Source organism: Eleginops maclovinus, chromosome 1 (genome assembly GCF_036324505.1).
Source record: "Eleginops maclovinus isolate JMC-PN-2008 ecotype Puerto Natales chromosome 1, JC_Emac_rtc_rv5, whole genome shotgun sequence".
Taxonomy (NCBI): domain Eukaryota; kingdom Metazoa; phylum Chordata; class Actinopteri; order Perciformes; family Eleginopidae; genus Eleginops; species Eleginops maclovinus.
In genome coordinates this window covers 5,370,153-5,394,347 of record NC_086349.1, presented here as the reverse complement: position 1 = coordinate 5,394,347, position 24,195 = coordinate 5,370,153, and the positions used below count along the sequence as shown (strand labels likewise).

General features: G+C 38.5%; 1 protein-coding gene across 2 annotated transcripts; it reads left to right on the top strand.

The window, feature by feature from the left end:
- Nucleotides 1-1,610: 1,610 nt before the first annotated feature.
- Nucleotides 1,611-22,898, top strand: LOC134870435 (solute carrier family 41 member 1-like). Of its 2 annotated transcripts, none has more exons than XM_063892609.1 (11): nucleotides 1,611-1,654; nucleotides 3,525-3,874; nucleotides 14,499-14,606; nucleotides 15,162-15,233; nucleotides 15,508-15,652; nucleotides 15,909-16,055; nucleotides 16,431-16,575; nucleotides 17,315-17,394; nucleotides 18,234-18,368; nucleotides 18,642-18,790; nucleotides 19,937-22,898. In XM_063892609.1, the coding sequence occupies exons 2-11, from the start codon at nucleotides 3,569-3,571 to the stop codon at nucleotides 20,108-20,110; spliced, it is 1,461 nt and encodes a 486-aa protein (XP_063748679.1). In that variant the 5' UTR covers nucleotides 1,611-1,654; nucleotides 3,525-3,568; the 3' UTR covers nucleotides 20,111-22,898. The 2 variants fall into 2 exon arrangements, with proteins under 2 accessions (XP_063748679.1, XP_063748672.1); XM_063892602.1 differs by lacking the exon at nucleotides 1,611-1,654 and adding an exon at nucleotides 2,202-2,389.
- Nucleotides 22,899-24,195: the final 1,297 nt, after the last annotated feature.

Sequence of the window (24,195 nt, the reverse complement as noted above, 5' to 3'; positions counted from 1 at the left end):
TGAACGTGACTCAATTTGCTTTGGGTTCAGTCTTGACTTGGTCTTTGTCTGTATTTGGACTTGGTTTTGTTCTAAACTACATCCTTGTTGTCTGGCAAAATATGACATGTTCCACTACAGTTCAAAAGCTGACATGTAGTGTAGTGTTAAAGGAGAGCAATAAGGGGAAAAAACAGAGATAAATCCTCTAAGTGACAGCTCAAATAAATGCTAATGTTCACAAAGTTAACCCAAAATTAAGAAAGAAATGTACATTTTATTAGTTGCCAATCATAAATTAATACAGGTTAAATCGCTATAAATACATAATTTGTAGTGCCTATCCCAAATGTGTGGGCCATTTGGCTTTTTAAAAAAATTTAGAATAGCAGAGCGGTAATTGTGACTTGCGTAACCCCAAAAAACAAGTATTATGGGACAGGAATTTAAATTAAACTTTGCTACTAGCTACAATTTTCCCTGTGTTCTCCAAAATAAGCTATGATCCAAACTGTGTTCAGAGGGCAAAGGGTTAGCATTGAAAAGACCATTGCCTATTATGGTCTTGAACGTGACTCAATTAGCTCTGGACTCAGTCTTGACTTTGTCTTGTCTGCATTTGGACCTGATTTGGATTCGAAAGGATCTGGTCTTGGTCTTACACAGCCAGTAGCTAGTCTACTATAGTGCTATAAGTGATACAATACAGATACAGCTATGAGTAACAGCAACCAGCCGTCAGAGCAGCAAGATATCTGATCTGTGGTGTATAATTGAAAAGAAGACGTTCTCAATCTGTCATCCGCATGAATGAAATTCACAAGTGGGGACTGTATTTGGACACAGACCACAAAAGTATTAACAACATCACCCAGGCTTACCCACTGAATGTCAGAGCCTGCGCACAGAGTGGTGTCCTATGACAGGCTACAGTGAGTGCCTGTATGAAGACCATCATGCTCTTTTACAGCATGTTGCACATGCTAACAGGTGACAAAATCAGACATGCCTTGAATCCAAAAGACATGATGATGATTGAAATGAATAATTTTATCATTTCAACTGGCTGCTAAATAGAAACATATCCAAACAATTGATAATATAATGCAGTAGTTTTGTATACTACTCCTTATAAGAATAAAATAGTGGCAATAGTGCAAACATAGCTTTAACACGTTCAGATGTTAAGAATGGGTACTGATTTTTCTATTGTTATTTTTAAATATATGGTGGTTCCTTGCCTGCTGCTGTCACCAGTGGACCAGAGATGGAAAGAAACAGGAGGGGGATATCGTTATCTGCCAATGCAATGAAATTCAAGACCGTGCCTCATGATGCATGCCTCACACACACAGACAGACACACACAGACAGACACACACACACATGCACACACACACACACACACACACACACACACACACACACACACACACACACACACACACACACACACACACACACACACACACACACACACACAGTTAGCCTAATGCACAAACGTACGTTGAAAAATGCACGAGCAAACCCAAAGCGGAAAATACACTCACGCCTTAATATAGACAAGACATTTACACTCCAACACATACACACAGCATAGCAAGCATAGTTATTATTGGGCACTCGCGTTCACTTTAGCTGTGCACACACACCCTCACAAGCTCTGGAGACAAAAGGTAAGGACGAAATGTAGAATAATTCAGAAACATATGTCATCTGTGTCTGTTAAAGGCTTATTTCAGCTGTTGACAGTCAATGAACAGCAGTAATGTGTTTTTAAACCATGAGTTAATGGGAGTGTGCAACTGAGCATGTGTCTTCATAATTATGAATGCCTGCCACAGGTCTTTTTTCAATTTCAGCAACCATTTAGGGAGCTTTAGTTATAAATTAGAATTTGGAGTGTTGTAGCTGACTTTACTCGAGTTTTCTCTTCTCTTGTTTTTGACATGCTGTAATTCTGTCCTAAATTGTCAATTCACCTGTTTTGGGGGTCTATTACTTAATAAAAGTCAGGACCCCTCGTGTTATGAGTTTATTATATGTAAGTCCTGACACTTCAGAGTGACATGAAACTTATTTCTTCATTAAAAATGTGGAATTCTTCCCAATTTATTCCCAAATGTCTGTAACGCTCACTTTCGTCACAAGGGGGCGGGGCTAGCCAATGTTTATCCAATCAGAAAGCGCCTAGTAGTGTAACCTCGGTTACCGGGGAAGTGATATTATGGTACGCAGACATGGCAGCCTGTAGTGGAGGCATGCATGTCAACAGAATAATTTTTATCGGCGTTTTGTTGTTGTGACGCGCATCTAATGGAGCTGCGGAGATATTCGGGTGTTTCCAGAGACTTTCGTCGATACTGTGTATATACACATGTATAGTGTTCGTTATCAGCAGGATCCTAAAGGTATCTAGCGTTTTTGTTTGTTTGCATGGAGTGGTTCATCAACAGAACCATCACGTAGAAAGATGCATGTGTTGAATGGGCTGCTGTTAGACACAATTCGCGGTATACACGTACACTATAAGGTTTTATATCCATTGACAGAAAAACGTACTTACTGTAGCATGCAAAATAAAGCCACCATCAATGCCATTATACAGGTTCTGCTTCAAGGCTATGAATACCAGTAGTGGAGTGTAAAGAAGTAGGCTACATGTACTCAAGTATTACACATCTGAGACAATTGTTCTTCATGTATTTAGATGTTATGCTACTCTATACTTCCACTACATTTGGGAAGCTAATACTTCACCCCACTTCATTTATCTGACAGCTTTTCATACATTTAGATTACAAGCTAAAACTAAATATAAATCTACTAACAATTAAAACATTGACATATCATTAAAGGATAATTAAAATAAGCTCCACATTTACCAGCTTTGTTGAGCACATTAATGTGTCATTAATCAGTGATATTGATATGGTATTATAATATTACAGATAAAGAGTACTTTCCACTTTTGGTACTTTAAGTATACTTTGATGCTGATACTGTTTACTTTTACTTAGGTAAGATGTTTTATTTGGAATTTGTACATGCAACAACATATTTTTACAATTTAATATTGCTAGCTTTCAAAATCAAGGTACTTTTTTAGCAAATGACGATATAAAATATTATTGAATTTGTTACACATTACGGTTAACTTAGGTATACAACAATATTTATATATAATAATAATTAAGTATTTAGATGATTACACAAGATATTCATCCCTTTATTTAGGGAATAACATTTTTTTCAATTTCAATATGTAAAACTTATATTACCTGCGGCCAAGTAGCTAGAAGAACATAATTGTAGAATAAGGAAAAGTTGAATGAACTTTACCACGTGAATGGAAATAAAATAAATAATACAAATGAAAATGTCTAAATCATTGAAGGCTAAAGTTAAAATAAAGCTATTTTTTACTTCTGCTGCACTTTAACAGGATCCATACTGACGAGATGTGCGGGTACAAATGGGATAAAACAAAACCTGACATACCAGATGTCCCCACCAATTAACCACATTTTTATTCTCTATCCCCAGTTTAATCCAACACCACCCCAGTCTTCACAGCCACCACCGCCATCATGCCCGGGGTGGACAAACCACCACAACAGACCCGCCAGAGGAAAAAGAACAAAAAGTCTCGCTCCAAGGGGAAGAGCCCAAGCGCAAGTCCTGGTGTGGTGGGCTCCATAGATGAGCAGGATGATCTCCTCTTACCCCCAGTGGCCCCACTTCCTTCTAAAAAGGCAGCGGAAGAGAAGCCCAAAGTGTCGGTGGCTAAAATGGAAGATGAGTCCTCCATCGCTGTGTGCCTTCAGGTGCTTTTTCCCTACCTGCTGGCCGGGATGGGCATGGTGATGGCTGGCCAGGTGCTGGACTATGTACAGGTGAGTGCAAGAAACAGTGAACTGACAGTGTGAGCAGAACACAATTATGGTGACAGCTGGAGATTTTACATTTTTAAATTTCATTTTAGATGGATGTTTTATTTTTATTATTTATTTGTTTGTATTTATTATTATTATTATTATTATTATTATTATTATTATTATTATTATTATTATCATTATTATTATTATTATTTATATTACCATGCATAAAATTCAGCAAACAAAAAAACCTTTATATATTGTTTATCCGACAATTAGGCTAATATAACAATTATATTTATAAAGACTACGTTTAAAGTACACATATATAACATACAAATACCAGCACAATTTCTAGTAAAACACAAATATTTAAATGATTTGCAACTAAAAATGTAAAGTATAGTCCACTCAATTTTGACAAGACTGGTTGCTCAATATCCCTTTTTTTACACAACGGTAAAAGAGTAAAAGCACATTTTCAAATCAAATCAAATTTGTTTTATAGCCAAATATCACAAAACTTATTTGGTCTGAGGGGCTTACAGATGCACACATGTCAAGAAATGTAAAAAGATCAAATCAAATTGAACAAATTTAATTAAAAGTTACAATTTGAAATACAAATAAAGTATTTAAATAAAATACAATAAAAGACCATCAAATCTAGGACCAATGATGATGTTCTAGGCAAGCTTGAAACCAGCCCTTATTTTAGGTTTTATAAGAAATAATAATTAAATGGCCGTACACACATGCCTGTTTTCTGTTGATTTCTATGACTTCAAGCGCTTTGTCTTTTAACCTCTTTCCTTCTCTTGTACTCTATTTCTTTTCTTTACTGAGGACAGTTTTGCCATATCCAATGCTGTGTAATATATGTAATAAAGGCATCGTTGTAGTGCATGTGATAGTGATGTAACCGGTATAATGATTTTAAAATTGGTCATTTAGATAAACACATTAAATTGGCTTCTAGTAAAGTTATTCATTGTTCTTTGTTTTATGCCACCCATACATTTCTTTATTTGTTTGTCCTTGGTTTATTTTCTGCAGCCAGCTGTGCTTAGTGAGATCAGACACACCGCTGTCTACTTTATACTAAACTAACACTTCTTTCTCCCTCCACTAATGGACACTTATCTATCCTCACATGGCGTATTCCCTTCACTCCATCTATTGCTCATCAGTATTTCTTCCACTCTTTCCTCTATAGTATCTGTTACCCTCTTGTGTCTGATGGAGGACAATTAGTAATGAGTTTTGGCTGAGTGCTGTGTCTCAAAGCACAGGGGACATAGAAGGACATGGAGAGAAGCCTATCTAAATGGAAAGGAGATAAAGACTAGAGCACCTCACAATCAGCACTTATGATTATTATTGTAGCCTGTAGTGGGCCTGGATCTGGTCCAAATAAGCACTTTGTGTTGTCATAGACTATTCAACTTGTATCCCACATGTTACATCCTACATCATGTGAACGCCAACAGGCTTTTTCAGTTTTAACCATCCATGTTCTTCCATCGTTTTCCAAGATATGGCTCACATTACACAATGATCCAAAGACGCCTCCATAACATTACTTCCAATGGACACTGGAGCCTTACATTTCTTGTTCCTGAACTACTTAACACATAATGCACCCATGATGTCTTCTCCAAAATGTAGTTCTATAGGTTAATTAATTATCTGTAATGTATCCATGGTTGGTTAGCATCCCAGAAGCTAAAGGGGGTTAGGGTTAAAAGAGACCAAGAGTGTGGGTGGGCAAGGATTATGATTAATGTATTGCATTCAAGTGAAAAAAGTAGAACTGTGTAGGTGAGGAAAAAAAACATGCAGCAGTTGAATCCATGGATAATGGAATGACCATGACAATGGGACGTTTAAATGCTAAATCTGCTAAAGGCTTGCTAGGAAAGTTCTGTCCAATCCTAGAAAAACTTGCTTGATTCTAAATATGTAATGATCTATGTTTGCTTGCATTGTTGTGAAAATAAACATAACATAACAATTGCATCAAAGTAGAAACGATTCAAAAGAGTAGGAAATAAGCCGAAAAATGACATTTTGAGGCAGAGGCATTTTGTGTGTTATGTGTCTCAATGATCATATTTTCATCATGCAAGAAGTTCTACACGACCTTCGGGGAAGATATCCTGATAAAACCATTTAATCAGTGATATCCTTTCATGCATGACTGTCATTGCCCAGGTTTGAAAAGGAGGTGCAACTGCAGTAATGGCAGCTTACTTCAGGCTGTGGTGCAGGGTGATGCACTGATCTCCGGATCTTTGCATCAGGGGAGAGCACGGTTCGTGTCCCACTGCAGTCAGCATATCATTGTCTCCCTGGCCAGATACTTCACCCTAAATTGTTCCTGAGGTTATTGCCTTTACAATCAATGTATGTAATTCGCTTTGGATAAAACAAATGACATGTAATGTTTCATCTGACTGATTCATCCAAGATCTTGAATGTATTGACTGCTTGTTTGTGGTGTAAAGTTCACCAATCTTGAGTTGTACTAGGTAGTATAATGTCTTGGTTCTTGAGATGGATAATGGAAAATGTTGGATCCTACCTTTTGACCCATAGGGTACTAAACTAAAAGTCATAGAGTGGTCAGGTAATGTTGTATTTATGTAGGCTGACCTGGAAGTGAGCATCACAAGGGGTTCCTAGAAAAAAATCAATGTGATTTCCCATTTGATTTCAAGCTCTTTGGTTTATACTATAATGTATTACGCATTTTTTTTCAGCAGAATAATCTCCACATATTAACACCACTTTCTGATATTTGAAGTGTAAATGCAATCGGCAGCAATAAAATGCTAGTGTTAGGCTATAAAAAAACTACATTATGGTCCAAGTCTGCGCATTACTGATGCTGAGCTAAAGGCGGACCCGTGTTGGTGTGGGGATGTTTAGTAGTTTCTTTCAATCACCTACTAACAACCAACATTTTTATCACACAAAGAAGCGTTGGACATTCACAAGTGGTCTATTCACTGAGATATTTTATGTCGAAGAACAAAAGGGAAACATCTCTTCAGCTTGTATCACCAAATAACTGATTTCAGGTGTCTAAGCACAACAAAAAACCATTGACTTTGTGAGGAATGGTATGGTAAATGGTAAAACGCTGAGTCATTTCTGAGTTTCACGACTCATTACTGCACCACTCAGGTCTGGGTCTCTTCTGCTTAGATACATTTTAAACTAATCCCAATACTTGAAGGTGTATGACCAAATTACTACTACATTGGTTCTATGATGCACCAATTTAGAGGTAGATAAATAAATTATTTATTCTAGTTTGATTCCTTAAAATAAAAATGTAAATCAAATAATTTCCAATAGTCCTTTTCTAGTTAAATGGAAGAATCTAATTATTTACTAGATTATGATAAGAAAAACTAAACATGATTGCCATGCAAATCAGAAACTGACTGCATTATAGCTGCACGTCTGCATGAAAGTGTTTCGTGGATGCTTGTGACCTGAAAAGTGCTCTGAAATCAATATTTTATTCAAGAGAAGCTTTTTGAAAGCAGGGTGATGTTTTAGCCACACATTAAAATATTAAAGTATGTGTTTGTGCAATCTCACATGTTATGTTGCAGATCAAGGAGATACAGTACCTGGCTCTGTAAATGGATCACAGAACAAACATGCAAATAAAGCAGGTGAACACGAGCTATAGATGGATTGAAATGACCGAGAGAATCAATGAGTCACGATGTGGAGAGAGAGATTCAAAAAGAGGGATGAGAGAGGGAGTAATGCAGCGCAACCGGCCGACGTTGGTAGAGGGATGGAAAAGGGGAGGTAGGGTGAGAGCAAGGCACGCAGCAAGAAAAAGGAGGGAGAGGGGAGGCGGTAAGCCGGTTGTTTCCCTCATGAGTTTGCATGTCGGGCAGTGCAGTCAGCTATAAACGTCACAGCAGAGCGGAGGAAGCAGGACTACCCTGACGCTGACAGGAGGAAAGAAGCACTTCAGACTGCCAGAAGCCTACTGCCGCATCTTGTCAGCGGACCTCTTGTATCTCTTTTTGACATTACGGAGCTCTTTCTTGTTTTCCTCTTCGTCCTGAGCTTGCCAGAACAGATGATCTGGATAGAAAAAAAACAAAAAGGACTCCGTAACTCTCAAGACCTCTCGGACTATCTTCTTGCCTCTGTCAATCATTCAGGTGTCCCGGCGAGTAGTACTATCATCTTTTGTGGATAAAGATGTGCCTTCACAGTGGTCAAGCTGATCAGACTGGGTCAATGGATTGAGGACTCTATCCATCAGACACTAAACTCCATTGGACGGACTTTGAGCTACATCAAACTGATTCTTTGGTACATTGGAGAAACTGGATTTTGTCATGACTCTTCATCAGACTTATACTCTTTAACCTTAGACAATGTCAAAGTAATCTTACTAACCTTAAACTATAAATACAAGGACTTATGGATCATCTGTGCTAGTAGACAAACATTGTGAAAGACGGCATAGGTTTTAATGATTGTGTCGTGGTGACAAATGGATACATCATCCTGGCTGAGTCACCACTGGGCTAAAGAGGCCACGCTCTATTGCCCTCATGTGGAAATGAACGCCTCTATATTAATACGATCATTAATCAGAACAGATGGGTGGCAATCTCTTACTTCTTACACCTGATTTTCACTTCTGAAGATTTGAAGCTTAAATTAATTTTCCTCTGAGGTAAAAAGGATTTATATATGCTGATAGCTTTACTCTTCATTGTCAAGAACGATTGAAGTAAAGCCTGTAATTTCTTTATAATCCTTTAAGAGTGGATCAACCATGCATTCACAAATCCAGTGTCTTTGCTCTTCAAACATTTGCCCTTGCACTTTATGAACCAAGGACAGCAACATCAAGTGGTTCCCCGTTCACTCTCCTCACTTCTTTGGAATTTGGACGCATCAGAAGCAGATTTCTTCCTTCCCCCGCTTGGACTGCAATACATCTTACCATGGGATAACTATACGTTGATCTAAGTACTCAAGTAGCCCCCTCTTCCATCATGGTGGTGACTCGTCTGGAGGTGGAGCTATGCTACCAGGGCAGGAAGTTACGTGGAGTGACATGGAAGTTGACTCGATCAGAATATGGTTTCCTACCGGAGAGTTCCTGGCTCATTGCTGCCCAGGTTATAGTGCCGTACCTGGTGTCAGGGCTGGGATTGGTCTCCGCTGGCATTGTTATGGACCTTATACAAGTATGAACACTTTTCTTGGAGATTGGTTCATGGGTGGTTGAATAGGGTTGTGTTCTATCTGAAATGTTCTGATATATGTGCTGATATCAAAACAGTAACTTGTATACCTTCTTTAACAGTTTTCTGAAAAGTAATTTTTTTTATTAACCAAAAGTTTCCAGATGTTTAATGCAGTCACACATCTATTACCAGACAAAAACCCAAGCTTGTGTGATTCGGGAAAAACCCAAGTTAATTGTACCACATGAAAAATTACATTGGAGTCAGTTTAAGTCCAACTAGAGAAGTAGAATTGTTTTTTATGGAATTGTTCTGGTTCTTGATTGTTTTTAATACACCTTGGTACTGTGAGCTAAATTTGGTTGGTAGTTTTTAAAACAATGAGGTTCAACATGGACCTGCCCAGCCCTATGGATAGATGTGGGAATGGTTGACTTTACACAGACAGTTTAACATAGTGGCATGGATAAATTATTAATCTGGGCAGATGCTCATATATACCGACAGCTGTAGGCAGTTGAATGGGTCTTCCATGTGGCAATAATGGATACACAGCAGTGTGAGAGGCAGAGATTGATTTTTCCTGCTACTCGGGTATGAATGGTCTCAGCTGGCACCGTTTTTCATATTCTTGTGTATAAATTAGGGTCAGACCGACATTGTCCTTTTATTGAATCTCACAAACTCTTTGCTCACAAACCTAATGCCTTAGGTTTGTGAGCAAAGTTATGAAAAATAATTGATGGACAGAATCACTTTGGAATAATTGAAGTGGTAAGGGGAACAGATTGATTAATGTATGCAGCAGGATAGAACCAGCTACGACATGCAGTAGTTTCCTCTTCCCTTCAATGGTGCTGTTCAACAGATGGAGCCCTGTGTGACACACACCTTTCTGAGACTTCCCAATAAGAATTTGCTGTCGGGAAGAGAGGAACGCCTTGGAACAAAAGTGGATAGGTAATTTATTGCAAGGGTTAGAGAATGGGAGATCAGATGTGAAAGAGAAAGGGTATAGTAATGTGGATATGCAGCACCTGTTTTCACCCTCTGTCTGAAACCAGAGCCCGGTCTGCTCTGATTGATTAGCTGACCGGATCTGTTGTCATTGCTGAACCGCTGAGAGATGTTCCACCCCTTAGCCTATCACGATCAATGTGTTGGAACACTAACTGATAGAAGTGAGAGTTTACGGAAGTAAAGAAAATGGAGGCATTTCAGGCAGCCCAAAAAATCTATATAACACACTACAGGAAAGTGAAAAACCCAAGAAGCTTAATAGGGCCCCTTTAAGCTATAATTATAATATATTAACTGATAACTAGTACGCTTTCAGTGATACGTTTCAAATTGCACCATTAGCTCCATGTTCAATTCACAAATCAAAACTCACCTCCTCAGGATTGCTTTTAATCTGTAATATTGTTGTGTTTTGTATATTTTAAGTGCGTGGGGTTTTTTTTTTCAATTAACTTTAACCCTGTAAAGAGTCTTTGATTGCCTTGAAAAGCGCTTTATAAATTAAATGTATTTTTATGATTTTTAAAATATTACATTAATTTAAAATAGTGCTTTTCTAATCACTCAAATACATCATCAGATTAATATCAGTAATTATGACAAGTGAAAATAATACAAATATCGTTTTTTTTTTTTCTCCTGAGGGATCTAGAATATTACAGTTTTTGGGTATCCTGGCTTTTTGCCTGTCACACTCAAGCAGCGGCATTACAGCAGAAGTGGGCCATGTCCCAAGATAGCCTCCCAACGTGACAACCGACCTGTCACTCCTGGTCCTGAGAAGAAATTGTATAAATAGACACACTCACTAGAACACTCAAAACACACCCCTCACATTTACTATACTCTTCTTTTATTCCTTTTTCCTCCTTTCGTGTCCTTGTTTCGCTGCCTTGGTCCTCATCACCATTTCTACTTCTTATTGGCTGTTTCACAAACAGTCCAAAAAGGTGGAGCCAGGGTGCACAATAGACAAATTTTCAAGTAGCTAAAGTCAAAACAATTTGAGAAATATCTGCTTTTTCACTTATTCTTGGACTTGGCATTCATGGCCTAGCTAACTAGCATAGCTGTAACATTTCCTTGATTAGGTCTTCCTCAGTTTTAGGAACAACAAACCAAAAAGAAAAATGATTCAAAAAGCTCCCATTAACATGTCATTTTAGCGTGGTTTCTCACATATCCACATCCATCAGCACTGTATTTTTGATGTAGTTTTTCTATCTTAAAACTCTGAACTAGCGGCTGTTAAGTGATTCTTAAAGGCTGCCAAAACCAAACATGTAAAATAGAAATATTCCATTGTTTTCTGTTATTTTTTATTTAGATTAAACTACCCTGTCTATCAGGTCTTGCCAAAGAGAATGGTCCAACATCCCGGAAGAGACCACTTCCAGTTCCCTCTTCTCAAAGTCAATGTTTTTTTGTTTGTAGGGCCTAAAATAAGGTCTGTGGTTAACACAAGATGACCAGATTTTCAAGTTTTGTCCTGTGACATAAAACATGTCAGTAAATACTAGGGCTGAACGATTAATTGGATTTGCGATAATATCGCGATATGACAAAACGAAATTTTCCAACCGCAAAGGCTGCGATTTGACTGGTCACGTGACTTGCGAGCAAAGCCGAGCAGGCAGGGAAAGAAGTCAACGCTGCGCTTGAATTTGTTGCCTCAGGCTCGTCAAAAGAGTGCACGGCTGGAAGTTTGGTACCAAAGAGGGGCGGCACGTCAGTTGTGTGGAATTATTTTGGCTTTAAAAAGGAAGATGCTGCGCAACGTCAGGTATTGTGCAGAACGTGCCTCGCTACTGTTGCTACCTCACGAGGTTCACGATTGTAATCAGGATTGATTTATTGCTTGTGTTTGTTGAAAAATATACGGAGCCCGCGAAGGGTCATGTTGGTAAATATTTTTATTGCGTTCCCTCGCAATAGTTTTGCGTTCCCTCGCAATAGTATTGCGTTCCCTCGCAATACTTTTTGCGTTCCCTCGCAAAACCTTTTTGTGATCATTTTTTAAAGTCCAGGTTATCCATGGTGACTGAAATCCAAATCAACCGTGTAGCCTATTGTGAGGTTGGAAATACAGAGCCCTATTCAAGGGAACGCAAAAAGTATTGCGAGGGAACGCAAAACTATTGCGTGGGAACGCAAAAAGCATTGCGAGGGAACGCAAAACTATTGCGAGGGAACGCAAAACTATTGCGAGGGAACGCAAAACTATTGCGAGGGAACGCAATGAAAATATTTACCAACGTGACCCTTCGCGGGCTCCGTAAAAATACATACGAGGACCTTGAAAAAATATAAAAATCGCAATTCGATTATTTTCCAAAATCGTTCAGCTCTAGTAAATACCCCACTTATATCCGATGCTTCAATTCGCACAAGTGACTAAATGAGACCACTACTTGTCATGAAGCTAAACATTAGCTGTCTTTAGTCTGGTGACGTGCACCCACGCAACTGTTTGTTTATAGCATTACATTAGCTTTTTATTTCTGCGTGTGGTGTTGATATATGAAGATTATCCTGCTGAAAAAACGTGTAAGGGTCATAAATGTGTTTTGGCCACAAACGTTATTTTATGCTATATATCAAAATCGAATGGGGAAATCCTGTATCTTCCAATTCTGTCAAAAAGAACACATATGTTAATATGATGGATGGACTTTAGGTTGTAGCGTGCGCAGCTGTTTGCTGGCCAGAAAAAAAGCGTTGCAATATTTAATGAGTCATGTCTAGATTGTTGTTCTTCCTGGAACTTTGTTTAAATACTAAATATTCAAGAGTGTCTCCGGGTTGCTTATTGCAGTCATTGCCTTCTCAGCAAAATATGTCCTTACTTCATGAAACTCGTATCTGAATTACTGATATTATATGTGCTTCCAGGACATTTTCCCCTGAGAAATGCTTTCATAACAAAACAGCTTATCGGACACTTTCTCCTTCATATTCCCCCTTTCATTCCTCCGTTTCCTCCGTCAGTTCCTCCTCTCATCTGTAATTCCCTCGCTCCCTGCCCCTGCTCCACATCTCTCGGCTCTTGGCAGCCGTGCTGTTCTTTTATATGTGCATCTATTTAAAGATCTACACCATCTCGGAACTGCCAAGTGGAGTTGTATTCAGAAAATATGAAGCATACTCTGAACTGTTCTTCTAAACTCACTGAACCTCTGCAGTATGGCATAGCGTCATCCGATGCTTAGAGACACAGCAAAAGTAGGCTACTGGGTTAGACTAGAATACATGATGTGCTTATTTAACTTCATGAATAATAGACAGCGGACATGGGGTTCCGACCGTAGAGAGGTAAATGACTGTTTCTCTTTATAATAATGTAGATCTTTATTTATAGCACCTTTAGCCCTATTATGCATTTTGTGGTTTTCCCTTTGTTACAGCATTAAATCAACAGTTGTGGCTCACGTTGAGACCCGCAACATAGATTTAAAACGCCAAACCGATCGAGGTTGCAACAACAATGTTACTTTATTGAGCATTTTTCAAAGCACACAAACTTAAAATGATAGAAGTCTGGAGGACTGGCCACAAAGAACAAACAAGATAGAGGAAGCCTGCCACAAAATGCAGGACCAAGAACTCTCCCCTAAACTAAAAGGCAGATGAATAAACAAAACGAATAAATAAAGCCGCGAAGACAGGGCTACTATGTCCTCCAGGTTAAAAAGAATAAACAAAAAGAAAGCATGCTAAATCCTGTCTTGAAACAACTGCCTGCTGCAGTGTCAGGGAGACAGCTCCTTCTCCTCCATCCTCCCTTTTATGCCTTGACGAGGGGAGATCAGGGACACCTGAGTAAGGCGGAGCCAGGAGATGATGAGGTGCACCTTTGCAGTGAGGAGAAGGAGAACAAAAAGGGGAGGAGCACGTAATACTTGTTGTTACTTGTTTAAAAGGCTTGAATTTCCCCATGGGGAATAAGAAAGGTACATCTTATCTTATTTTAAAATGAAATTTGTCCAGGGACTACAGATGAAAAGTAGCTTCTCTGCTAACTCTGGCACATTTGCAGAAATGTTTAATATGCATTGTCCCTGTTGAATAAATGAATAAATACAAACAAATAACACCCTTAATAGCACTTAATAACACCGTCATAAAGGTTGTTGTGCATGTACATCTGCAAAGGTTCAAATCTCTGTGTTCCCTCCAGGGGGAGTTTCTCTCCCACACTCCCCTCCCCTGATATTGGGAATTGGAAATGTTGGATTGAACCAATAAACGTACATGTTTGTCTAAACTGAGGTTTGCATCGAGTATGACTTCAAGATTTCTACAATAAAACTGTCATTTAGTGAATTTATATCTGTGTGCAATGCTTCTGTAGGTGCTAATGTCATATCAAATGTGTGTTTCAGCACTGGGAGGTGTTTAAGGTGATAACGGAGGTGTTCATCCTGGTGCCTGCGCTGGTTGGACTCAAAGGAAACCTGGAGATGACCCTTGCTGCTCGCCTCTCTACTGCTGTAAGACGGACTGGGTGTTCAGTATTTTTATATCCTCATGGGAATCAAAACTTCCAGACACCTTGTCCTGGACAGAGTTTATACACTATAAACTCTGTAAACAAGGATCGAAGTCTCCAGAAGAACTTGCATCAGCAGCCATCTTCATCAAATACTGTTACGTTACCCCAAAGTGTTCCCACACACAGACTGCCTTAGGCGCTAATTATTCATTATTAGCCCTAGCGCCCGCTATTGACCAGCCGCAGGTATGAAGGTATTTGGACCTTTTAGGTTACGCGAGTCAGCCCTCGAAATTGCCTTGTAGGCTTAATGTCCTTTGAACATTGTATTGAGGATAATCGGCCACTACACATACATCATAACAAATATAAACCATTACGCAGAGCACTTTTGCAGGTGTTAACATTCTTATTTTCCCACGTTTTATAAAAAACATACATACATATTGCAACTACATTATTTTGTACGTATGGAATATTACAAATATACTCACTGGGGGCCTGTACCAAACTAATACTCATATAATGACTGATGGTATCTTTGTGTTTGTAGGCAAACACAGGCCAGATGGACGACCCTGATAAACAATGGACCATGGTGTGCAGCAACCTGGCGCTGATACAGGTAACATCCCTTAGAAAAACCTTAGAAATACTTTGTTTAGGTACGTGTGGTACCCTGTGGTCTAATACTAATTTTGTATACACATACTTACCGTGTTCACCAGGCAAAAAGAGTAATTAAATTAACCACCGAAATACGTTTTTTAAGTATATATGGTGGTCTAATTTCAGATTGTCTACAGATTTCTTAGAGCCTCGTGAACATGTCTTTACACTGTATGTTGAATGCATTGTTAAATCCTAATAATAACATAATGTTTGCCATTGTTTTGCAGGTTCAGGCGACAGTGGTGGGCTTCCTGGCAGCAGTGGCAGCCATTTGTTTAGGCTCCTTTTCTCGAGGGGGGATTGAACTGGACCAGGCCGCTGTTCTCTGTGCCAGCAGCGTCATCACTGCCTTTGTTGCTGCTCTTTCCTTAGGTGAGTAATTATGGTAGTTTTTTCTCGTTTTGTATTAGAAGTATAATAAATCTATTTAATCTGTAATAGTTTTGGCTGAGCTTTCTTGATGAAGTGTCAGTTTGCAAAACATATTCTGAATTCTGAAATGTCTCTGAATTATTTCTTCTTTATATATTCAGTGTTGATTACCTTGTTTCAAAGTGATTGCTTCTTCTCCATCATCCTGTTTTCTGTTTCTCTCTTCTCTCTGTCTTTACTCTCCACTCTCCTATAGGCCTGGTGATGATAGGAGTGATCATCGGCTCCAGGAAAGTGGGGATCAACCCAGACAACGTGGCCACCCCCATCGCTGCCAGTCTGGGGGATTTAATCACTCTGTCCCTGCTGGCCACCGTCAGCACCGTACTGTATGAATATATAGGTGAAGAAATAATCTCAGCTCTGATCTATGACTCCCTATGTTCCCTCACTTTTTTTTCTCTGGAAGTAATGAAAACAATGTCAATCTCAATTGATTCATTGTAGAGTATCAAAAGTAATCAACAAAAAATCGTCTTCTCTTGTTTTATTATTTATAGGTATGTCTTTGAGTTACATGATTTTTAAAATTGTTTTATTGTATTCTATAAACTACTGAGAACATTTCTCTGTGTTGGAATTCAACAGACACTGGAATGGCTGCCATACATGTAGAGATTGAGATTTAGGAAACATTTGGAGTGGTCTTAATTGTTTCCAGAGCTGTACCTACATATACAGCATCAGATGTTTGAGTGTGTCTCTTCCTGTCCCACAGATGTTTGGTACCTGTCTCCCCTGGTGTGTGTGTTCTTCCTGGCTCTGATCCCCCTGTGGGTGGTGTTGGCGCAGCGGAGCCCACAGATCAGCGAGGTTCTGCGCTCAGGCTGGCAGCCTGTTTTAGTAGCCATGTCCATTAGCAGGTATTCACTTTTCCAGATTTGATTTAACCTTTAATTAATACAGAGTTGTTCTTAACAAAATGTATAGTACAAACAGGTCCTAAGATGTATGATAAAATTGTGCAATCAAAAAACATTCCAGAACGGGGAATAACATGAAAACAATCTAAAATGTAATTCAATGTAATCTTATTTCACTTCCAGCCTACAGTGTTTGAGTGTATGCACTGTGAAGCACAGTATTTGTTAAAGGGTAAATGTGTGTTGAAAAAGCATATTGAAAAAAATACTATGGAGCTGAGCAAAACATAATTGTTAGGAACAGATCATCCTATAAAATCAGACCATAATATATCTTTGAATGGTCATAAGAATTATGATTCCAATGTGAGCAATCCCTTCTATATAGTGAATCATATCCCAGTTGCTATATCAGTCAAATAGTCACAATACTTAGTTTTTTTCAAATTATTCAGCCCTAGTCTCTACCTCTATGTTTTTTCCAAGTTAAAGGTTGAATAACTTCCTGAATTTAAGGCAACCTAATTAATTATTTTTCAAGCAGTGTGTCATTAAATACATTCAAATGATAATCCAGGTTAATGTGAGCTGTTTGTAGTAGATCAGGTCAGGACTCTAAGCTGCTAATAAAACATCTGAAAATAGTGTTACCTTAATCTGAATAAAAGGGTTTGTTCTGACATGAGGCTGGGAGGAGACTGCATGTGGTTCTGATTCTTTCTGTGTTTGTGATTCCCAGTTTTGGAGGCCTTATTCTGGACAAGACAGTGAGTGATCCCAACTTCAAAGGCATGGCCGTCTTTACGCCCGTCATCAATGGTAAGCTCTTTCAAGCTAAATATTGCAACAGCTCAATATCAAAATGAGAGATGAATTAACATTGTTGCCATTTATTGGTTATTCTCTAGATTTAACATTTCAGCAACACTTGCATTAATAAAGGGGCTCTATTATGTTCAGGTTCATATCTGTATTTTGTGCCTCTACTGGGACATGTCTCCATGCTTTAATGTTCAAAAAGCTCTTTATTGTTCTCATACTGCCTGTGCTGCAGCACCTCTTTTCACCCTCTGTCTGAAACCAGAGCCCAGTCTGCTCTGATTGGTTAGGTGGGTGGCTCTGTTGTGATTGGTCAACTACTTAGAGTTATATCAGAAATGTCCCCACACCTAGCATATCACCAACAATGTGTCGGAGCGCTAGCCAATAGAAGCACAAGTGTTACATAGCGATGTGACTAGTGTTAGGCAAATAAACACAAGGGTCCAACCCAGGCCTCATACATTGTTTCAAATGACACTGAGCTAAAGTTAAAAAATGATGGCTGTGTTTTGGCTGTAATATCGTTGGTGCAATATATTTTGTGAATCTGACCTAAGACAGGGGCAGATTGCTCTTGCAAGTGTTGCAGGAGTCATGGTGCTTTCAGTGCCTCAATCCCTGTATATGTAGTGGGACATTTTGCAACCATTATAATGAAATCATTTATTCTCCAATAACTTAAATACTTAATCATAATTCTGACTTCAATCTAACAACTAAAAATAAAAAAACACTTTTGTCAGATCTCCAAAAGTGTTTTCACATGTGGCCCTAATGCTTATCCGTATCCCACATCCCTACTTATTCTGTCTTCTCTGTTTCCCTCGCCTGTGTAGGAGTGGGAGGTAACTTGGTGGCAATCCAAGCCAGCAGGATTTCAACATACCTGCACTTCTGGAGCATCCCGGGGGTGCTGCCCTACAAGATGAGGCAGCACTGGCCCAATCCCTGCATCACCTTCTTCTCCTCAGGTAACGCTGCCATGCTGAATGCCTGACTTTGCACCTTTCTACATCTTTGGGATCCAACCAATGTGCTTACTCAGGATGCCTCACAATAACAGCAACTTCCTGGTGTTAAAAGCAGTAAGATGTTAAAATGTTACTTTCTAAAGACATGATAGATTTTCAAATCAGAGTTCTAGGATGTATTCCAATTTGAACTGAGTTAACCACAAGGAAAATCCATCCATAGAAATGATCAAAACTACTAACAGAAAGTTCACTCTTCTCCGTGTCTGCCAGGGGTGAACTCCAGGTCAGCGCGGGTGCTTCTGATGCTGGTTGTCCCCGGTCACCTGGTCTTCCTCTACGCCATCTCTCTGCTGCAGGGAGAAGAGGCGCCTATCAGTGTGGCCTTCACCATCTGCTATCTGTGTGCTGCTCTTCTGCAGGTAAACTGACTAGTTTTTTTTCTGTGTTCTTCAGTGGTGCAGCAATGACGTATTTTTTTAGGCCGACCATGAATTTAGCATTGCAAGGGCTCCCTCAACAATAAGAAATTGTTGTTTTTATGACACAATAAAGCTTCAGTCATTCACAAGTGGATTACATATTACAGAAAACAATTGCATGTGTAGACAGAAAGACACTTTTATTGCACTAGTCCAGTTATTCAACATAAACTGAACTAACCGTGGTCGAAAAGCATTGACTGTAAAAATAATGGACAAACCCTCAGTGACGTCACCCATAGGTTTCTGAAGAGCTCAAATGAAGCTCAAATGGCCGCCATCTTGTCAGTGCCTGACTCCGCCTGCTCCCGGATAATCCATAAATGGTTAAAGGGTTGGGTTGTGAGTGAAACTGGGGCGGGGCGAATGAAGCCTGGCTGCTGGAACACGCCCACCTACCTCGAGGTTACCAAGCTAGCTAGAAGTTAGGCTACCGGTATATGCTAACCTGAACTGTAACTCGCAGCACTCACCAGACGTTGACATTTTCCTCCGGATATAATTTCACAGATGTGGTTATAATACAGTTTAATTGTTGGCGCCATTTAGGTTGGTTTGGTCTGACAAAGTCTGTCAAAACCCTGGAAGTTGCAGCTTTATATCAGTACTTGACCTGCAAAATGACCATTTTATATCAAAACTCACTCCATGTTACCTTGAATTCTTTGAGAAAACTTATTTTTTGCATGCCTCAATACGAAAATGAGAACATTCTTGATAAACTGAAGGAAATGGGGGTTGTGTTAAACAACAACTTTATCCATTCCTCCATTTATATTTAGTTGTCCGAGCCCGGAGCTCGCCTGTATGATCTGTGAGACTTATGGTGTGTGGTCCTTAGTGTAAGGCGTTAGCCAAAATTCATGTTTTAAAAGTAGAGACTTGGATTACACCACGAATTGTGTGACCCTTTTGGATTTGTTGTTCACTGTTGATGAATCCAAGAAAAATGCATTTTTTTTCATTCATAAAAACTAATCGTTTTGAGGATAATCTCCCTAATTCCACTTTCCATGATTATTTCCAAGTGTTGTCGTTGTTTCCTCTTATTGCAGCCTATTCAGTTCAGTTATCTTCCCCCTCTAGGTGGCCATCCTCCTTTACTTAGCCGATCTCATCGTCCGTGTGATGTGGAGAAGGAGTCTGGACCCTGACAACTTCTCTATCCCCTACCTGACTGCCGTGGGGGACCTGCTAGGCACCGGCTTTCTGGCCCTGTGCTTCCACAGCGTCTCGCTGGTTCAGAGCCTGGGACTCTGAAGGTTTTCCCTTTCACTCATGAACTCTTTCCCAGCCACTGTCTTGTTTCACCTGTTTTGTTACACAGAAATGCTTGGATTGGACAATAAAGCATTCTTCAATGGTTATCACCGGGACAATCCAAACTGAGGAATCTGTCTTGTCACAAGATCAAACCTTTAAAAGGATGGAAAGACTGCACATCTAACAATTGTATTTAAGGGCTAAAGCCTTTAAAGTTTAAATCCTCCGCCTGTCAGTATGTCAAACTTTATTTTGCTATCATTCCTCTCTATCTGTCTTTCAGTTTTTCTCGCATTAACTTAATGTCATTCTCGGACTTCAGAGAAATATCAAGCAACTTTACATCGCAGCAGCAACACTGAAAAAAATGGTTCATTTGTGGACATTTGTTTGTATGTGGATAGATCAAACAGACTTGTGTGGGTGGAATGTACTACTGTATGCATTAATGCTAGAGGTTGTGGAGTTTGATGTAACTGGAATTGAATCAATGTTTATCCAAAAGGGACAGACCTTAACAGTCACCTAAATATAACACAGTAATAATAATATATTTCACTTTACTTTACATTTTCTGCAAATTCAGTTTTGAGATAGCGTAACAGAGTCAAACAGAAAGAATTATACCAAGAGTCATGATGCTAATCAGGACATAGCAGATTCCCCTTAAACAAATCTAATATATGGAAACTGGTGTTTGTAGAAAATCAGCACGAGATGATATACATTACTTTAAAAAATGATACGTGACCGATTTAGTACAACCTTATTATCTAACTTTACCAGGAGAGAAAAAATAAAATAACAATCAACAGCTTGAGTTTTTGAGGAATTTGTTAAGTAAGGGCTAGGGTTGCTAATAAGTATTTGGGTAAAGACATCCTAAAACATCCCTGGTAGAAGTCAATTTCACTTCAAGTAACAAAAATACTATGCAGGAAAGGGAAAGATGTATTTGTGCCCTGTGAAAGTAACACAACTTTAACTCAAATCCCCAGTAGAGTAAACAAAGAAACAGTCTTTCAAATAAGAAGTGTTTAAAGTTCAAGGTGTAACATTAACAAACAATAACTACAACCAAAAAAAGGCAGAGACTGCCATCTACCTAATCTTTCTGGAACTGCGGTATCTGGAATCTATTCTCTTAATGTTCGTATCCATTTTAGTTTAAGAACAAAGGCCAACACAATGATTTTAATGTCACTCTTAGCCACTTAAATAGCTATCTTTATTTGTTTAGCAAGTGACAGCATTGATTTGACCAAGTTGTTTTCATCCGTCCACCCACATTGACTGAATGTGTTTACTGTTTATCTGTAGAGGATCTTGGGTACTCGCTTGATGCTAACAGTCCCTTTAATGGAGGGTCCATTACGCCTTACTGTTCATTATGATGTTGTCGTAACCATAAAACCTCATCATTACAGCGACGAATGGATTTACATGCACAAGTTACTCCCAAAGGAATGTTCAGAGAGAAAGCAAAGGCCTTGTGTCATTCACTGAAATTGAACCGCTGTATCTAAAATTCAGACCTCAACTTAACCCTAACTCCAATTTATTTGTATGTGTATTCTCATCTCTACACATATATGAAGCAAATTCATAAAGCCATGGGAATGTGATCATGTATTGGGTCATGTTAGGACACTTTCAACTCAATGTCTCAAAATTATGTCTGAACACACATTAACAATTACGATGAGTATGGACAAAAAACTCACAGTATTTAAACATTATAGTTTAGAGTAGACTCTTTTCTATAAGTAACAGAGAGAAAAACTTCTGTAAACGCACGTGTGAAGTCACACATGACTCGTTTGCTGTTTGTTGTTACTGGTAATACCTATTGTAGAGGCAAACGGCATAATCACTCAAATCTTAGCTGTATCTTTTATGTGAGGTATTTCAGTGTTAATGGTGCGTTAATAAAAGCTAATAGTGTCACTGTTGCACACTTCTACACTAAAAGATAATTAAATAAAGATACGTACAATTTGAAGAACACTTAATTCACTCAAGCTTATTGGAATCTGTGTTTTAACTGTGATAGTGAGAATTAGTCCACAGCTAAGGGTGTGTTGTTCCAGCACATACGTGTGTCTTCATCTGTAGGGATGGACTATTTATATGAAATTCTTATCATTATTCTAAATTGTCATTGTCAGTTTGTCTTAATTATTTGCGTTGGTGTAATGCCTGACTAAGTGACATCCTATTCTGTGGCGTAATGGACAAGTATTCAGAAATGTTATTTGAATTATTGATAATGAAGTATTTTAAGTGACTATTATTATGGTTATTTAAAGCAAACTGGGAAATGTTTTTATTCATTTATTTGCTTGGACTTAAATGAAAAGATAAATAGAGAGCGAAGTTAGGGGTCTTTATTGAAACATTTCCCAAAATGTAAAACTATTCCCCCTGATAAAAGACTTTGAAACTTGTGGAAAAAATACCTGATTGTAAACATGCCAAACTATTCGTTTAATAGTAGTCTAAGGTTGCCTTGAAAACCGAATTATGTCATCTGTGTAAAAAGTCAGGCATTTCATTTTCATTTTTGCTTTCGTAACGTTGTACTGTGCATCATAGTTGACACTGCCACATTATGACTTTAGGGGCTTTTAAAATCCCTTTATTTTCTAACAATGCTGTGTTTACTGTCACCTGAGCTTCCACAGCCACAGTATGTTATGTATTATGTGTGGAAGTGTGGAATCCAGAAGTGTTTGTGATTTTGTGGGGATTAACAGTTGTATTTTAATAAAAACCAACAGTGTAATGAATTATAGTGTCACTTTTGTAGCATCACCCAAGTCAACCAAAAACAAATGTTTTCTTACTTCAGTTGAAAGCACTAACAATAAAACCACCAGGATTCCATCCAATTTTAGCACACCAAAAGTATTGAAAATGCACACAACCAAAAAACTGTTTGCGTGAATGTGTTGGATCCTTGAGTTATTGCTTTTTGGTTTTATTGACCTTTGCTATCTTTTTATTTTAAACAAAAGCATATTTTGAAGTAAGGGTTGAGGTAAATTGGATAAAAACATACTGTATTTAACAGCATGACAGTATGTCTAAGAAAAAAAACACAAGTGTTTAAAAAAAATCTGTATTATATGTCGAAATTATATTTAAAAAAAGACAAAGTATGTATGTATGTTGAAATAAAATATATAGTATGGTAAATCTAAAATATGAGGAAAAAAACGACTCAGTATACTTTGGTAAAAAAATCACAGCATGAAAACATGTTTTTGTTGTTTATATTTCTAATGTTTTCAATTAACTATACAATGTAATGTTATATAACATTTTGACATACTATACTATGTGTTTCGACACACCATACTTTGTGGTTTTTTGAATACTCTGGACATACTATACTATGTCATACATACACACATACTGGAGTATAGCATGTTGAAAATATGCACGAAAACAAAACGGTGTAGTGCAGTCTGTCGATTTTGCAAAAAAAAGTCACAGTATAGCATGGTGGTGGCGAAGTCCTACACTGCTCCCCAGACAGCGTACATATGGAAGCCGACTGCGCCTAGAACTAGGATGGGTCAAATGCAGAATGTCAATTTCCCCTCTGTGGGACGATTAAGGGTTCCTTCTTGTTGAAAATATGTTTTTTAAAACCGCATAGTAGGGGACAGATGGTAAGATAAGCCAATGGGTTGACCCACCCCCTTTATTTAGGCACATTTGTTATCATATCACCATACATTCAGGAAGCACCACTTATTTATATTTGGCTGTGATGGAGAGAAGCACATGGCGCTAAATGTATTTTTTTCACAATAAACCTTGGAATGCATCTTGATTTGCCACACCTGTGCGGTGGCTAGATTATCTCGGCAAAGGAGAAGTGCTCACTGACAAAGTTTTAGACACATTTGTGAACACTACTTGAGAGAAATAGGCCTTTTGTGTGCATAGACAAAGTCTTAGATCTTTGTTTTCAAAGTGTTGTGTTTATATTTTTGTTCAGTGTAGATAACCTGAACCTGTTCCAGATATGTCGGAAACCAAACTCTGTCCTGTCTTGGTTCATAACTGGTGGA

What these genes read in the sequence shown, in the direction of transcription:
- LOC134870435 (XM_063892609.1), top strand. Translation starts at nt 3,569, where the DNA reads ATGCCCGGGGTGGACAAACCACCACAACAGACCCGCCAGAGGAAAAAG. An exon ending in CTGCTCGCCTCTCTACTGCT is followed by an intron (nt 14,607 to 15,161) that starts GTAAGACGGACT and finishes TTGTGTTTGTAG; the next exon opens with GCAAACACAGGCCAGATGGA. An exon ending in CGTACTGTATGAATATATAG is followed by an intron (nt 16,056 to 16,430) that starts GTGAAGAAATAA and finishes CCTGTCCCACAG; the next exon opens with ATGTTTGGTACCTGTCTCCC.